Source organism: Apostichopus japonicus, chromosome 7 (genome assembly GCF_037975245.1).
Source record: "Apostichopus japonicus isolate 1M-3 chromosome 7, ASM3797524v1, whole genome shotgun sequence".
NCBI classification, from domain to species: domain Eukaryota; kingdom Metazoa; phylum Echinodermata; class Holothuroidea; order Aspidochirotida; family Stichopodidae; genus Apostichopus; species Apostichopus japonicus.
Genome location: NC_092567.1, coordinates 26,346,474 through 26,363,615, shown reverse-complemented (window position 1 = coordinate 26,363,615; position 17,142 = coordinate 26,346,474). Strand labels below are relative to the sequence as shown.

Genomic DNA, 17,142 nt, shown 5'->3' with positions numbered 1-17,142 from the left:
CCTTTCATTGGCCAATCTAAGTACATCAAAATATATCCTCTGTAACATCAGTTAGGAAAAATCACAATAGGAATGATTAAATTTAATGTCAATTAATTACAACATTTCACTACATTTTCGAACAAAAATGTTACTCTGTTTTAAAACGATAATTACATGGCTAATTGGAGTAATCAAATGATTACAACCATTTAGAAATATTATTCAGACTGACAATGACCCAATTATGCGTGTATAATTACATGGCTTGTTACAACCTACATATAGATAGCTTTAACTGAGTAATTAGTGTCAACCTATAGTCTTGTTCAAGATTTACCAGACGTGCATTCAGTGGGTCCAGAGGTTATGTATTTTTCAGTCCTACCCCTCCTCATCCCCCACCCCCTCTCCCTCCTGGTGAACCCTATCCCCCTTTACATTGGAGTTGGCTTCAACGACCCCAGGGCCACACCCCTCTTTTTACAAATCCTGAATCCGTCCCTGCGCATTGCTAGTTAGACGCCATATATAATGACCAAACTAATAACGATGATACTGTGTTCTGCAATTTGTAGTCGAGGGCGCGCTTTCACTTCGCTGTGACACTCAAAAGTTTTCAAATCCTTCGAATGTAATGGCGCACTCAGCTACTCCGAAGGCCGCACTAGACTACGTTTAATAAATAGCTTGCCAACAACATTATAACCTGATCATGTGCAGTTTCTATTTCATCTATAGTCCCCTTCCAATGATGCTCGTGATGCTTTAATGACGTAACATCCTCATGATCATACGGTTATCGATGTAATGGGACTGAGGTGTGTGGGTGGGGGTGGGGGGTTAGAGTGGGTCAAGTGTTTGGTTTTCGTAAACCGGGCTCTGTCTTGGGTGCCTTTGTTATTAATGATACTACTTTTACAATGGTATTGAACAAGACTAGAATCAAGCATACCTGGGGGTACCGAAGTTCGAATACCGCCCCCATTAATAATACTAATGGCTACGTCACTCCAAGATTCTTCACTCTGAAACATTACAAGATCTTCCAACATGGCGTCCGTGACCATATTACCCATGTTGCACTCCTTTGAACGGCAGGTAATTTTGTCTCCTTGTAGTAAGACATAGGTTTCGCCGACAGTCGTTTGTGTGAACTCATTTACTGGGACAGCAAACTCATTGATTTCTGCCAAGGTATCGGGATCTGCATCATACGATTTGAAATGAAGAAAATGAAAAGATATACGTTATTCGGAATAGGTTTTCATCAGGAGGATGTAAGATAGGTATATTCTACGTTAATTATCGAATCGAAATCGAATCATCAAATAGACTAATAATCTGTTGGTCAAATATGTTATAGAACTAAGTCAAATAATAATCAAGCATGATAAAAATTCAAGAAGCATTTTACTGCTACACCCGTAACATCTCTCCTCCCTCTGACCTTTTAATTGTCTAATTAAAACAACTCCTTAATGTCCAGGTTTAAAGAGTCAAAAACCTCCAAATTGTAAAAGAAAAACGGGGATTGAGTTGAAATGATCGACTAAATGCTATAACGTGCCTTGTTCAATGTCGGCGTCCAATAGAATCGGATTTCCAGAAAATTCCGTTATTTTCCCGTCATCGTCAAAGGTCACATCCAGAAAACCGAGGTATTTAGCGAAAGTGAAATCTTGCACGATCAATACCTGATCGTTGGGTGCACCGTCAGGGTTAACGATGGTTGGATAAGGACCTCTCACTAGGTCATCTGTTGGTGGTGTACCTAGAAATGAAAGAAAAACTACAATTTAAAAAAAAAATAGCCGATTTTTTTTTGTTTTTTGGAAGGGGGGGGGGCATATATTAATGAAGCATTCTAATGTATTTAAACCTGCACGGTGTATGTCTAGCTATTTGGTGACTGGTTTTATTGTATCTTGTGACGTCACAACCATGTTCGTACCGTTTAAAATGTTGTGTTTAGAGGTTATTATTTTCAAATGTCATTCTCTCTGTAAGCTGTCATGTTCTTGAGCAGACGATATATTGAAGTTCTGGTTTGCATTTTTCGGGTAATTTGCAATAAATATGAAATACCTCTGGACTATTCTTTAAATATAGACTCAGCACACAAAACTAGGTAAGTGAATTCTTGCGAAAAGTCTCATATCTTTCAGATCGTGTTATTAACTCGTTAAATCTTTACCAATTTTATAATAAGAAAACCGCTACTGTATACAAATATCAAACCGGTACATGAAAATGTATCGGATTGATCGAATTTATATATGTTAAACCCGTAACGGTAGCATATATACAAACCGGTATATAGAAATGTGTCGGAATGACCGCCAACGATAATATCGATACCGACGGTGGTTTTTGCGATCTCTTGATCTTTAGCGTATCCAGCATGTCCAAGAGCTATGATTTTATTGATCCCTGCAGCAGTCAGTTTATCAACTTCTTCTTGGACAGCTGGACCTTCCTCCAGAAAAATAAGATTCCTCCCTAAAAGAAATATAAAACAATATTTTTTTATTTTTTTTTATTTCCATTTCATAAATCTACCAGGACAAAGCTGTCAAATTTTCAATCGTTTAGTACACACCGTCCTACCTCATATCAGCAGGATGGATTAAAATAGTTCATTTATCAAAAAAGTTTTTTTTTTTTCATTATGTAAATGACCATTTCTGTACTTTAATATTTAATTTTCGAAAAACATAAGAGGAATTGAATAAATAGTTATATTATATTATAAATATGGACATGATATCATTTGTTACGAAGTCGTCAAGAAATGAATGCCGCAAGACAATAATATTGTTCTAAATAACAAGAGTATTTGATTCCGAAAGAAGTAGTCCTTCAAACATAGCATGATATAAGTAGTCACGGCTGTTTTGGTGGTGATGGCCTTGGCCGACACGTTCGAGACATTACACTAAAGTTACGGTACCTATCGTCATGAGACCGTGGTTGAACCCAAAAGACATTTCAAAATGATTCGGGATCCTTATACTCTGTTTAGTTACCTGGCTTAGATATTTCTGAAGTTCTTGAAAATGTATAACCCACGATTCCAATCCTTTCTCCACCGATCTCCACAACGACACTTTTCTGAAAAAGTGGCTCAAACGTGGGCTCAGCGGAAGCGTCGATATTGCAACTTAGAACAGGAAATGTCACATTCATCAGAAAATCCATTAGTCCTTCTACACCATTGTCGAATTCATGGTTTCCTAATGCCTACAGATGGACGAGAAGAAAGAGCAACTTGATATGGGTCTTACAATTAATCTTCAGTAAGACGCAAATCTTACTTTCCTCTTTAACGCAGACTATTGATCAGTGAAAATTTGTTCAAGGAAATTATAAGAAATTATGTTAAGTCATTGTTCGGTTGATATGGCTATCGCTCTAGGTCATAAATAGGGATTAATTAATAGGGATAAATATGGATTTTTGAAGTAACATTTATCTAAAGATGGATCCTTCTTAATTACGCAATCCTTTGATGTCATTCACTAGTTTTCGGGTCACTTCAATTAAAAGTGACGTATTTAAAGTCATCGATCGTAACGGTAGAGTCAACAAGTCAACCCCCCCCCCCAACCCACCCACCTCATCCTCTTAGGCAATTCTATTGATATGTACCTCTTTTTTCATAACTGCGTATGAACCCTGAATATGAACAACTCACCATAGCTGTGTAGCTCATTTGGTTCATAAAGTAAGCCGCTGCCCGTCCTTGGTAGTAATAAAACCATTGCGTTCCTTGAAATTGATCTCCACCATCGAGCAAAAGAGTGTTCTCGTAGCTACTTCGAATTTCGTTGATCTTCGTTACTCTTCGGGCCACACCCCCGAAGCAGTTATCTTCGGTGGCGTCCTCCTCGGAACATGTTGATCCGTATTTATTAAACTGTTCGAACCGCGCGTGAACGTCATTTGTGTGCATTATTCTAAGGTCGAAAGATTCACATGTGAATAACGTCATCGCCAACAGTACGCAGTGAACAAATATGGTGGCGCTCGTCATCTTTGATTTGATTTACTCCAACACGTCAGCTGATTGAAATTAAAAGTACAAACAAAAAATCACAATTATATTTAGTACGATAAAATCCAGTTTAAATGCCTGTTTAATGGTTAGGTGTGAATGAAACACATAATTATGCCTTTGGATATAAATGGCACTTTGTTACTCGGGTAAGGAGGGACTCAAGATCGAGCAAACAAATATACTGTTAGCTAAAACTCGAGTGGACTCAATAAGACCAAACAATATTATGCAGCTTTGATTGTCCGTTGAACGGGATGAACCCTCCTGTTGTATCATAAAGATTGAACATTTTGTGGTAGGGCCTACATGCTTCCACCCACTCACACACCCACACGACAAGCCTCACAAAGCCCCTACCATCCCATCCATTCAACCTTGTTTCTCATCCATCTTACAGTAATCTATGCCGATAAAGACATTCTTGTTTAGAACATTGTAACACAGCTTTGGTACGCTGCTGGAATCATTCCTTGTTCTGTGTTGCTATAAGTGCGCCTCCGCATATGAAAATTTTGTTAGACATTACTAACAAACAGATCCTTGGGCGTGTATAGTTTTCTGAACGAGCGCCATCTCTTAAAAATCAAACGTACAAAGTTCATAAGATGGGATGCTTTAACAGGAACTGGAACTACTACCAGAAAGTCGATAAGAAGTAAAACAAACGTCATAGCTAATTTATGAAGCAAAACATTTTACGCCAGTGTTATTAAGCCAAAACATTATAAGGATTAAATTGAATCATGAAAATAAAATGAGTCATAGAAGTGCATGTTTCCTCAGTTCATAATATAGCCTAGTGAACTTAAGGCCAGATTTTGTTTTCTCTTTCAACAATTATATACCAAAAATTGGTAGAATTTTAATCGTTATGAAATCTCTCTCCTTGTTGTACTTCGAGCATTAACAATGCAATCACGTGACTAGTTTGCATGCTCATTCTCACGAAGATATACTTGTCAACTTACTGTGACAGCTATTTCATTACACAGTACAAACAAAACGTTATACGTGCACACAGAGATTCGAGACGAACTGACCGTTCGTGGTGGTATTGTTGATAACATTTGTTTATCTATGATAGTTTAAATAGTTATAAGCTGAATTACCCATTGACTGACATTTGAATCAACGTATGCTTTTAGATTTTATCGAAACATAACCTTTCACATTGACATGAGAAATAATTTGCAAAGCCACTTACAGAATGTGTGATAGTGCACGTCTTAAAAACTCTAAACGTTTGCGATTAAAACGGAAGAGTTTGACCTACACTTATATATAGATGCAAAGTTTGAGCAGATTTCTCTATTAAATTTAATATTTCTTGGTGAATTTAACTCGCTTGTTTCGGAAGAACATCATCTCTGGATCACACGATTCAAGTTGTGTGTCTGCCCAGCGGGTGCACAACCACGTATACATATGCGGGATTTATCCCCCGCCCCACCGCCACGCACAGTGGAAGACAAAAATTACAAAAAGTATATAATACATAACGTAATGAAGATTCTTCAACATTCTTTCAAAAGTTGCAAACTATAGCACCATTTTGCATCGAAACTCCCTCCATTCCTCAAAGTGGAAGGGTCACCCCTCCAATCCCATGTATGACTACCCCTCCCTGCCCCAGTACAAAGAAGGTGGTTCAGCTCCTGTTGTCCACCCGTAAACTATTATCGGATAATCGAGGGAGGGGTGCGAACGTTTTGTCTGTAAAATTCCAGTTGAGGCGAAACTTCATATGTGCATACTTCAAGAGGAGACTAAACATAATCTCGACGCATGGTAGATTCTTGGAGAGAGAACTGTTACAGAAGAATTCATGGAGCTGGGGTAATAGAGGCAACCGTCAGAGGACACTCATGGAGCTGAGGGTAATAGAGGTAAAAATCAGAGGACATTCATGAAGCTGAGGGTAATAGAGGCAACACTCAGAGGACATTCATGGAGCTGGGGGTAGCAGAGGTAATAATCAGAGGACGCAAATGGAGCTGAGGGTTATAGAGGCAACAGTCAGAGGACATTAATGGAGCTGAGGGTAATATAGAGGCAACAGTCAGAGGACATCCATGGAGCTGAGGGTAGTAGAGGTAATAATCAGAGGACATCCATGGAGCTGGGGTTAATAGAGGCAACAGTCAGAAGACATTCATCTAGCTGGGGGTAATAGAGGTAATAATCAGAAGACATTCATGGAGCTGGGGGTAATAGAGGCAACAGTCAGAGGACATTCATGGAGCTGGGGGTAACAGAGGTAATAATCAGAGGACATTCATGGAGCTGGGGGGGTAATATAGAGGTAACAGTCAGAGGACATTCATGGAGCTGAGGATAATATAGAGGCAACAGTCAGAGGACATTCATTGAGCTGAGGGTAGTAGAGGTAATAATCAGAGGACATCCATGGAGCTGGGGTTAATAGAGGCAACAGTCAGAAGACATTCATGGAGCTGGGGGTAATAGAGGTAATAATCAGAGGACATTCATGGAGCTGGGGGTAACAGAGGTAATAATCAGAGGACATTCATGGAGCTGGGGGGTAATATAGAGGTAACAGTCAAAGGACATTCATGGAGCTGAGGATAATATAGAGGCAACAGTCAGAGGACATCCATGGAGCTGGGGGTTAATAGAGGCAACAGTCAGAAGAAATTCATGGAGCTGGGGTAATGGAGGCAACAGTCAGAGGACATTCATGGAGCTGGGGGTAGCAGAGGTAATAATCAGAGGACATTCATGGAGCTGAGGATAATAGAGGTAATAATCAGAGGACATTCATGGAGCTGGGGTTAATAGAGGTAATAATCAGAAGACATTCATGGAGCTGGGGGTAATGGAGGCAACAGTCAGAAGACATTCATGGAGCTGGGGTAATGGAGGCAACAGTCAGAGGACATTCATGGAGCTGGGGGTAACAGAGGTAATAATCAGAGGACATTCATGGAGCTGGGGGGTAATATAGAGGTAACAGTCAGAGGACATTCATGGAGCTGAGGATAATATAGAGGCAACAGTCAGAGGACATTCATTGAGCTGAGGGTAGTAGAGGTAATAATCAGAGGACATCCATGGAGCTGGGGGTTAATAGAGGCAACAGTCAGAAGAAATTCATGGAGCTGGGGTAATGGAGGCAACAGTCAGAGGACATTCATGGAGCTGGGGGTAGCAGAGGTAATAATCAGAGGACATTCATGGAGCTGAGGATAATAGAGGTAATAATCAGAGGACATTCATGGAGCTGGGGGTAATAGAGGCAATAATCAGAAGACATTCATGGAGCTGGGGGTAATGGAGGCAACAGTCAGAAGACATTCATGGAGCTGGGGTAATGGAGGCAACAGTCAGAGGACATTCATGGAGCTGGGGGTAACAGAGGTAATAATCAGAGGACATTCATGGAGCTGGGGGGTAATATAGAGGTAACAGTCAGAGGACATTCATGGAGCTGAGGATAATATAGAGGCAACAGTCAGAGGACATTCATTGAGCTGAGGGTAGTAGAGGTAATAATCAGAGGACATCCATGGAGCTGGGGTTAATAGAGGCAACAGTCAGAAGACATTCATGGAGCTGGGGGTAATAGAGGTAATAATCAGAAGACATTCATGGAGCTGGGGGTAATGGAGGCAACAGTCAGAAGACATTCATGGAGCTGGGGTAATGGAGGCAACAGTCAGAGGACATTCATGGAGCTGGGGGTAACAGAGGTAATAATCAGAGGACATTCATGGAGCTGGGGGGTAATATAGAGGTAACAGTCAGAGGACATTCATGGAGCTGAGGGTAATATAGAGGCAACAGTCAGATGACATCCATGGAGCTGGGGGTTAATAGAGGCAACAGTCAAAAGACATTCATGGAGCTGGGGTAATGGAGGCAACAGTCAGAAGACATTCATGGAGCTGGGGGTAATAAAGGTAATAATCAGAGGACATTCATGGAGCTGGGGTAATAGAGGCAACAGTCTGAGGACATTCATGGAGCTGAGGATAATAGAGGTAATAATCAGAGGACATTCATGGAGCTGAGGATAATGAGGTAATAATCAGAGGACATTCATGGAGCTGGGGGAAATAGAGGCAACAGTCAGAGGACATTCATGGAGCTGAGGATAATAGAGGTAATAATCAGAGGACATTCATGGAGCTGAGGATAATAGAGGTAATAATCAGAGGACATTCATGGAGCTGGGGGAAATAGAGGCAACAGTCAGAGGACATTCATGGAGCTGGGGTAATAGAGGTAACAGTCAGAGGACGTAAATGGAGCTGAGGGTAATAGAGGCAACATTCAGAGGATTGGATTTTGTTATGTATGCAACGTATTAGTAGGCCTACGTTTGGCGGACGCTTGTAAAGAAGTACGTTTGTTGGAATCCAAACAGAATTCGCCTATAAAGAGACCATAAACACACTCTCGATGGATTTTGATTGAATTCATTTAAACAGGATCACGCCTATGGCGGGCCATCAGTCTCAAATCATGGTAGATAGACTTTATACCGATTTAAATCGACATATACCAGTTTCCAGCAGCTGGAATTGACTTTTACCGTTTTAAATCGACATATACCTGTTTCATTCTACATATCGTCGATTTATTTTACTTATCATCGATTTAAATCGATGATAAGTAGAATGAAACTGGTATATGTCAATTTAAATCTACATATACCAGTTTCATTCTACATATCATCGATTTATTTTACTTATCATCGATTTAAATCGATGATGTGTAAAATAAACGATGATATGTCCATTTAAATCGACATCTACCAGTTTAAATCGATGATATGTCGAATTAAATCGGTAGAAGTCAATTTCCGTGGACTTATACCAGTTTCTAGCGTCTCAAATTGACAAATACCTATTTAAATCGACATCGATTTAGCTCATTAACATATTCCAAATCCCGATTTAGGTGATGATTGACATGTGGAGATACATCACGTGTAGTCACCTGACAAGGCGGCGAATAATTGAAACACGAGCACAGTGGAATGCATGATTTGAGCTTGAATAATGTAATTGTTAAACCCCATGGGTATATATTTAGCTACATTAAATCGTAACCTTACAGTAGGCTTCACTGCAGAACAATATCATCTTTGTTTATGGTGTAACTGGAGTAGGTAATTGCATCTGTGTACGTACTGTGGGCCTATTCAGTTGCATGTGTATTCCTATACTATAGCGCCACGTGTTTGAGTAGACAAGCCCAGTTTGCTTTGAGATAATTGCACGTCATTGACCAGGCGCGGCGGAACGGAAAAATTATTGGGGGGGCTAATGTGTGGAGACTATCTAAGCGGAGCGCCACCATCGGTTGGCGCGGAGCTTACAAGAAAATTTTGGGTTTTTTTCAAACCCCCAGATGGCCGGAAACGGCACTTCCCGAGTGTTTTATGCTGCGAATACCTGACCCTAAAATATGGGTCTCAAGCCTGCAATTTCTCAGATTGCACGTAAAGTCTGTAAAAACATTGTAATTTGTATATTCGATGGTGTTTTAAGAGAGTAGCTATTACTCGTAGTGTACTCGCAAAGACGTTTTTGAGTGTAGTAAGGGCAGTGGCGGGGCTAGGGGTATTGTCGGGGGGGCAAGAATGGTCTGTAGGGGCGCTTTCGACACTATCTAAGCGGAGCGCCACCACAGGTTGGCGCGGAGCGTACAGAACATTTTTGAGTAAAGATACTCCCGAGATTGCAGGAAATGACCCTTTCCGGGGCCTTGCTAATTTGCAGATAAACGGAGAATAAATAGGTGTCGTCGCCATTTTGTCGGAAAATACACCAACAGAATATGACAAATGTCAATAGGTATATGAGAGCGCAATAAAATAGTCAAAAATCGCGAATAAGTAAAAAGTAGTGAAAAGCTGAAAAGGGCGCCAGCAGTCCATTTGAGTCCGTCAGGGGGGGGGGGGGGCATCCGCCCCTGACTGTATATATGGACGCTCGATCCGCCACTAAGTAAGGGGATGTTGGAGAACTGGCTGAAATGAGGCAAGTGATTGGCCTAAGACGAAGTTGTGTTACGCTTACCGGTACTCACACTCACTGCTTCCACTTTTCACGGGGCGTGAAGACGCGGTTGGGGTGACAATGTGGTCTATAGCCAAGCGACGGGCCGAGGGTCCCCCAGCAATTACTAAAATGATTACACCTATAGAGTATACGTGTGCATCGGACAGATCGACAAGTATGCATTGAAAAATGGGCAGATGTACGTTTCGGAGCCTTGGTAAATATTGGGGGGGCTAATCAAGCATTTGCCCCCTCAACTTTTTTATTGGGGGGCTGAGCCCCCCAAGCCCCCCCGGTTCCGCCGCCACTGTCATTGACATATCAGTTTTTTCGGCATTATTGTTACACCGAAATCTTTTTGCAAGTAATTATTCATAATTACCATTGACATAACCATGATGAACACCCTTGCTAGCTTCGTAATTTTGGAACTATTGAATTATTCCCCCGCCTTGTCAGGTGACTACACGTGATGTACCTCCACATGTCAATCATCACCGAAATCGGGATTTGGAATATGTTAATGAGCTAAATCGATGATATGAGATGAAACTGGTATATGTCGATTTAAATTGACATATACCAGTTTCATTCTACATATCATCGATTTAAATCGACATATACCAGTTTTATTCTACATATCATCGATTTACGATATGTAGAATGAAACAGGTATATGTCGATTTAAATCGGTAGAAGTCAATTTCAGCTGCTGGAAACTGGTATAAGTCGAAGGAAACTGGTATATGTCGATTTAAATCGGTATAAGTCGATCTCCCATGATTTGAGACTGATGGCCCGCCATACACGCCACTCTGTACGAAACAATTCTGGAAAAGTGTAATAACCTTACATCTGGACGTTTTGTACCAAAGAATGGACACACCCCCGCATAGCAACTAGGTCAACTGTACTTGTGTACAAACACGTGTCATTGTAGTGCGTTATGGAGGATAAAGTTAGTTGTTCATATTCAATGGAGGGGTCTTTGTTACTGCAACCCTTTTGAAGTTATTTCGGTCATGGAGAAGCCAGTTCTGCGTTTGGTCCTTTAACATAGACCAAAGCTATGCTATATTGTGTAATGTTTATAAAACTGTACTCTAGCTAGCATGTGCCTGCAATACAAACGAAGAAATGATGACCAAAACCATTAGAACCAAGCTGTAAATCACGGTGGAATACTCCTATTAGAGTCTATATCATTCAGGAAAAGTGCCAAAATGCTGTAGGAAAACATCTTTTTTATACGTGATCTGGTTTTTTATACGTGATCTGGTTTTTTGTGGCTAGCATGCTGAAGAGCATTGTGGTGCAAACATTGGGTCAATTGAGGCAATTTTATACCCATTTACTTTAGGCCTCCCGGGAGCAGCGTCCAAAAGGTGTTTACTGATTAAAAAAGTTTGTATACAGGTGACGAAAATTTAAGGCTCGGATAGCAAAAAAATCTGCACGGTCATGATACGGAAAATTGATGGTGCCATGAATGGCCAACTTGTCAGCTCTCCAGTGATGGGTAGCGTTTAGCTAGTGAGAACTTCTATCTAGAATTAGAGACCACCATAGGCGTAGGAGGCGGGGGGGCTGGGGGGCTGCAGCCCCCCAACCAAAACTTTTGGTGAAAATTCGGGCAATATGCTGAGAATTTTTCTGGCACCTACTGAAAGAAGAAAAGTTTGCAATGTGTTTTTCAATTTTTTTTTTGGGGGGGGGGGTGAAAATTCGGGCAATATGCCGAGAATTTTTCGGGCACCTACTGAAAGAAGAATAATTTGCAATGTGTTTTTCATTTTTTGGGGGGTGAAAATTCGGGCAATATGCTGAGAATTTTTCGGGCACCTACTGAAAGAAGAATAATTTGCAATGTGTTTTTCATTTTTTGGGGGGTTAAATTCGGGCAATATGCTGAGAATTTTTCGGGCACCTACTGAAAGAAGAATAACTTGCAATGTGTTTTTCATTTTTTGGGGGGTGAAAATTCGGGCAATATGCTGAGAATTTTTCGGGCACCTACTGAAAGAAGAATAATTTGCAATGTGTTTTTCAATGGTTAAACTGATATTATTATTATCGTTATTTTTGTAACGACTTCCCCAATAATTATAACCAATATGGAAGGGTAATAACAGGGAACATAAAACCAAAATTTTTGCGCGCTTAGCGCGCATTTAACATCTTATTGTGCATGTCATATAGGCATTCATCGGTTATCGGCATGTGATGTAATAACCGATGAATGCCTATATGATAGCACATTAAAGCAGCATTTTGCGTCCTTTTCTATGATTTTTCTTAACCGCACTGACTCCACTATGCCATAACGACATACATAACTAGCTTATCTATTTATATCTTACTTCAAATGGTGGCATAAAAGTCGAAAAATTTGCAACTTTCAACTTTGTTTTCTCCAAGATATTTTCTTGGCTAATATCTTAGTTTGCTGTTTTGTGATTGATATATGTAAAAAACTCGATGGACATGTCAAAAAAAGTAGAAAACGGCGGCCAAACGCAAAATGCTGCTTTAAGATGTTGAACGCGCGCGTAGCGCGAGAAAAATTTTGGTTATATTTTTCGGGCAAGTCGTTACAGCCCCCCCCCCCCCAAATCAAAGCAGGCTCTACGCCTATGGAGACCACATTACTTTTTTGATTTAGTGTGTAAGTCAAATTTACGCCTGTTTCGAACGCTGATTGGTCAAATTGAAGAACATGTTAACGTTTCTGTATCGTCGTCCTATAGTTAGCGAAATTTTACGAATATACGGTGGTTTGCACCGAATGCCTAATGGACGATTAATCTAACGAATACATGTAGGCCTATCATGAGTCTGCCATTGCAAATATAAGCCCCTCCGGTCTATTAAACACCGCTTGGTCGATTTCCTGGCCCTGGTTTATCATCATCCAACACACGTAATATATATGCCATACACGGCCATACTATATAATGCCATGCCACAATAATAACGTTACAAGTGCATATGTTTACAAGAGCTGAAGTAGTACAGATAACGCCGGATCGTTGCGGATAAATACGATTAACATTTGTTGCTTGCAACTTTTTGCAGGATGTTGTTAACTCAAATGCATTCAAATGTTACCTGACTTGTTCAATTCTAGAAAAACAAGCCAAAGTAGAGAATTTTACGTATTGTTTTGAAGAAGAATGCTACTCAAGGAGATCTATTTTATTTACGTGTGCAGAATTAACTGTTCGCCGCAATAATTCTTTGCAAATCTGAGTATGATTTTTTTCCTGCGTAGCCAGCCTGTGAATTTGAAATTGCTATGAAGAGTGTATGTTCAGCTGGCATTCACCAACCAGTCATGTAGATGATGGAGCGTGCTAGTAATCCCCCCAAACAAATGTTCACTAGCATATCTGCTAAGTTACTGACTACTGTAACTTCCAGCAAGTCATATGAAGACTGGGAAGGAAAGAAACATTGGCATCCGAGAATCTTATCGAAATGAGCCATGACGTCATCAGGAACTGATAAATCCAAATCCTATAGTAATCAAAGTACTTGATGGACATTTTAAAAAGCATTTTGTGTATCAAGATAGCTGCCTTGAATGAGCATGAACAGAAGCCATACAGTGACGTCACAATTGGCATATTATTATTCAATGATTCAGTCCAATACTTAAATAACATTTCGGGATATATATAAAATATCGTTGACAGTGCGATGTTAACCTGATTCGTGTTCATCGCGTATTTTTGGATATCTCTAGCTGTTCACGACAGCTCAGCTTGGCATCAAACGCTTATGTTATAAGTGTTATCGTGTCACCTTGTCGGTGTTACGTCACGGGAAGTATCCTAAGTTACTTCAGATTGGAATAGATACTAAATACACGGTCTCGATCAAACATTGAGAAGCGATCGTTTGCTTACACTATACCTTGTCTCCTTTGCTTTATAATGACTTGTGTAATATATTTTGTTCATCTCTGATATTATTTAAGGCATTAGAATCTTGTTTTATTGAGTCTCCATCTCAATGTCAAGTACAGTAAAAGAGAACTTCTCACTTACGTTTATTTTGTCAGCTTTATTCAGTAACATATGGCACGGTGCTGTCTGTCCGTGTGGTATAGGAATATTCATCTAATTTTGAGCCAAGTATCACCCCGTGCGTGCACCTCCGCAACAATGCAACGTTCACTTTTATTCATCAGTCATCGCTTACTAAACATATATAACATAACTGTTACACACTGTGAGTAAGCATCCGGTCACCGGATAATATTCAGTGCTTAAAAAGCTATCCAAGAAGGGCAACACTAGAAATTTATATTATGTTCTGATAAAGCTCGTTTCCAGGATGTCGGAGCCCATTTTACAAGGGAATCTGTTTAGTGGTTCCTGGCTTTTACAATGTTCGTCCCACCCTTTGACAATGGCAATTAATACGGTGGCTTGTTTGAGCCAGATTATGAACAAATTGTGACCCCCTCCCCCATCCCCACTAAAGTTTATAACTATTCAGATCTATGAATGTTCAAGCTTTTTTGTGTTAGCTAGCTGTAACTCAAACACAAACCAAAGCCATTACAATAATTTATCATATCTTCAATGTTGAGCCTGCATGCAAAGTCTTTCCGAAACATTGCCTCAATTATTGCGACCTATTAAAATGCGTCTAGTATTACAAAATGATGCACCTTTCAATAACGTACACATGCGGTTTTGTTATTCTGGAATGATTCTGATGTAGAATTCATTCTTACAAATTCCCTCAGTTATAACCAGAACCTTTATTACCAATGCGTCAGTTATTAAAAATGCAAAATGCCAAAATCTTATTACATAATGCCGCAACCTTTTTCTGTTTATTCCAAATTATTCTGTTTATTACCAATGCGTCAGTTATTACAAAGTGCCACAACAGTTATTACAAATTGCGTCGGTTATTACAAAGTTACCATTATTTCACTTTATCTACATCATCTTGGGACATTACTGATGAAGTTCAGAGTATCTATAATAATCACATTCAGGCCCTATAGCAGAGTACAGTGTGTAGTAAAAAGTGTTCTGTTATCATCAATATAAGCAATGAGTACAAGTTAATACAATCAAAACAGTACCACGATATGGGCCTGTACATTCGTGCTCTACTACTTACCGTTAAATGTGTACATCCACCGTTAGATTCTTTTACCTTGCTGTTGGTGGGTCTGCCTCTATATAAATTATAGGATGTAATCTCTAAAAGTGATATGAGAAGCAGTCAAATTGTTTACTAACCCTTTTTGACCAAATTTTCCGCATTCATAAGGATTCCGCGAGCGCTATAACAAAGTATAAAGTTGCAGTGACAAGTTGAAGCCGTGAAGTATAGCTACTAAAAGACACGGACTTTGACCTTTACCCAGGCAAATGGATATGACGTAAGTTGTCTTATAAATGTACGGTAACTGATAACTAGCAGACCGTCAGGGATCACTCATGCAGATCCATAAGATTACACATAATTTACAAATTTAAAACGAAATTATCAGTCACCAGTTCGTCTAGCACAGCAATAATAAACTCCAGTCCACTGCGTCGGCCCGTTGTGAATAAACTTAATAGAAAATTCAGGATCCATCTATAATATGATTAAAGTATATTGATATTCTTCACAAAATACGAAAAGTTTGTACAACGAAATAAAGGAATGCGGTTCCATTAAAATAAATCGATAGCGATCGGAAAGGAACGTTTCCTACTAACTCGATAAGAATTATCCGATCGAAAGTAATAATAAGGCGATTAATGTATAGGCGATTAACGTAGTTGGTAGCTCGTCGTGTTGAGCGATCGAATTCGAAAGTTGAAGTGGTGTAAAGTCCGAACTAGCGATACTACAAGGGTAATTGAGGGCGCTATCAATTGACGAAAACAGTAGTGGTATCAAATTACGCCGCTACACACACATATGCACGCACACACATATAACTAAAATTCAGCCTAAAATTTATATTTTTACCTTCTCATAATAATTATGCTTGACTCTTCAAACTGAGAGAAGGCATCGGTTTTGGCATTACCAAATTATTATCTTTTCAGTATGATCAATTTAAGTTTAATTTCTATTTACGAAATATATAAGATCAAAATAAAATAAAATAAAACTGTTAGAAAACTGCTCATCCACTAGAGGGTCTGTGTAAGAGAATGGTAAAAGTAAGTTGGCCTGAAGTTTCGATCCTAGCAGGATCTTCTTCAGAGGCTTAATGACAAATATATAAGATGGAAGTTTTCTACGTTGCTGTAGCGGCCTATCCAGTATCTGCTTGGACCCGGCAACACCAATTATATACAAATTAGGCACATTTCCAAAGCTAGATTCGAACTCCTGACAAATACCGCAATCGGCAACTATACGGTACCATGCACCCCTGATATTAGCCATCCCTTATAACTAGGTTCAAAACGTGGTGTGTACAGTGTAAACAACTCACATAGAGTATAAGCACCTTCTTTATATTGATAACTGGTAGAACGTTAAAGTTTTATCGAACTGTTTGTTTTCGCATAAAGAAGCCAGTAGGCCTATATACGTGCCTGCTACAGCACAAGTGGAGGGATTACCGTAAGAAAGATCCACGGTGACTGCATGCATTAATCGTAGATAAGCTTTATGAACACCGAGATCAGTGACACGTTCAAGGTGTGATACCATAGCAACTGCAGCTGTTTTGTTTATATTTACATAAGGGAGGGGCGAATGCAAGGGACACGGAGCTCACTTGCAACTATTTTATTTTTGTCTCTTTTTTTTTTAGCAAACAACATCAATTTAAAAAAAAGTGGAGACAATTCTAGCACAAAGGCTGACCAGGGAGTTGTTTCCATGACAACTCCCTGGGATGGGCTGACAGTGCGGATATTCCATGCTTTGTACCTTTGTATGTGATGTACTGCTATTTCGGTGTAAGAAGTGGCTGAACATAATACTTATATTCTTCCATCACGTGATCCTTCTCTCCAGAAATCCTGGATCAGCGGCTGGATCACCTTTACATGGAATGAAGTTCACACCAGTGTATGCTTTAGTCAAGACTCTGTGACT

The 17,142-nt window shown here is 39.8% G+C and overlaps 1 protein-coding gene across 4 annotated transcripts in view; it reads right to left on the bottom strand.

Annotated features, from left to right (window-relative positions):
* Window positions 1–15,460, bottom strand: part of LOC139969931 (snake venom 5'-nucleotidase-like) — a 74,859-nt gene extending 59,399 nt beyond the window's left edge. The window contains exons 1-6 of one of the 4 annotated variants that reach the window (XM_071975348.1): window positions 15,333–15,460; window positions 3,677–4,044; window positions 3,009–3,222; window positions 2,293–2,481; window positions 1,550–1,753; window positions 935–1,186 (exon numbers count right to left, since the gene is read on the bottom strand). In XM_071975348.1, the coding sequence (XP_071831449.1) occupies window positions 935–1,186; window positions 1,550–1,753; window positions 2,293–2,481; window positions 3,009–3,222; window positions 3,677–4,015 (1,198 nt within the window). In that variant the 5' untranslated portion in view covers window positions 4,016–4,044; window positions 15,333–15,460. Of the gene's footprint in view, window positions 1–934; window positions 1,187–1,549; window positions 1,754–2,292; window positions 2,482–3,008; window positions 3,223–3,676; window positions 4,045–14,117; window positions 14,278–15,210 lie in introns of those variants that run through there. The other 3 variants (XM_071975351.1, XM_071975346.1, XM_071975347.1) reach the window with 3 other exon arrangements.
* Between the last annotated feature and the right edge of the window lie 1,682 nt (window positions 15,461–17,142).